The sequence below is a fragment of the Salvelinus sp. IW2-2015 genome, linkage group LG4q.2 (genome assembly GCF_002910315.2).
Source record: "Salvelinus sp. IW2-2015 linkage group LG4q.2, ASM291031v2, whole genome shotgun sequence".
NCBI classification, from domain to species: Eukaryota; Metazoa; Chordata; class Actinopteri; order Salmoniformes; family Salmonidae; genus Salvelinus; species Salvelinus sp. IW2-2015.
This window is the reverse complement of record NC_036843.1, coordinates 20,978,958-20,980,280: the sequence shown is the minus strand read 5'-3', so window position 1 is coordinate 20,980,280 and position 1,323 is coordinate 20,978,958. Positions and strand designations below refer to the sequence as shown.

General features: G+C 37.9%; 1 protein-coding gene across 1 annotated transcript in view; it reads right to left on the bottom strand.

The window, feature by feature from the left end:
- Positions 1 to 1,323, bottom strand: part of LOC111962998 (neuronal PAS domain-containing protein 3-like) — a 357,900-nt gene that overhangs the window by 215,283 nt on the left and 141,294 nt on the right. The window contains 1 exon segment of the mRNA XM_023986223.2: positions 1,188 to 1,270. Within this exon segment, the coding sequence (XP_023841991.1) occupies positions 1,188 to 1,270 (83 nt within the window).

Below are 1,323 nucleotides of genomic sequence, written 5' to 3'. Positions count from 1 at the left end.
TTTCTTTTGGTTTTCCAAGGATGTCAAGCAAAGAGGCACTGAGTTTGAAGGTAGGCCTTGAAATACATCCACAGGTACACCTCCAATTGACTCAAATGATGTCAATTAGCTTATCAGAAGCTTCTAAAGCCATGACATCATTTTCTGGAATTTTCCAAGCTGTTTAAAGGCACAGTCAACTTAGTGTATGTAAACTTCTGACCCACTGGATTTGTGATACAGTGAATTATAAGTGAAATAATCTGTCTTTAAACAATTGTTGGAAAAATCACTTGTGTCATGCACAAAGTAGATGTCCTAACCGACTTGCCAAAACTATAGTTTGTTAACAAGAAATTTGTTGAGTGGTTGAAAAACTAGTTCTAATGACTCCAACCTAAGTGTATGTAAACTTCTGACTTCAACTGTATGTACAGAGATAAGCAGCACTAAAAAGCAGCAGTAAAAAGATAAATGCAAAATACCCTCAGGACTAACAGGGTTAACCATGATCCTAGTTTCCTCATTCCATTTAACAATTCAACTTTACTGCAATAAAAACATAGTTCTACATTACATCAAATAAGGTACAGGCCTAGATTACATAAGAAACTAGAATGTGAATATATCATTACTGAGTATTAAGTATATCATAAATATTAAGGATTTTCCAAATGTAACATTTTTATGGATGAAACATTTCTGTATGCTATAAAATATTGTATGTTCAAGAAATGCTAAAAGTTCAAAACTGTATCCTGTGTGTCTCAGTTGGTATTGTAAGAGCATGGCGCCAGCAATGCCAAGGTTGTTGGATCAATTTCCAGAGGGATCACATACACATACTATAAATGGACTGTTTTCACTCACTGTACTGTATGTCACTTTGGATAAAAGCTTTTCCTTAGTGTCAGTTTCTTTGAATCATTTTGTTGGTCCATGAAGAAAAGAAAGATATCAACAGATGTCAGTAATAAACCATGTGAATAGTATGGGGAGTTGAGTTACTATGCTGCTAGGGTTTTCTAAAGTCCCTGGCTTTCCACAAATCAGGAGGGAATATGCAGAACATCTGGGAATCCTCCAACCATAGGAAATCACCAGAATATTGTAACCCTAGTAACTGTACTATAGATTTAATACCAGGTCTGTTAGATGGGGTGATGGTGCCTGTGGGACAGGACAGGTGTGTTCTCATCTCATCCTACCTGCAATATGTGGCTTCCGAGGTGTGGCTCGAAGATCTCTGAGGCTACCGCACTGGGAGTCCTCCTTCGCTGATCTCCTATAGCTGCACACACACAATAGAACAGAACAGACAGAGCCACGGTGAGACAGACAGAC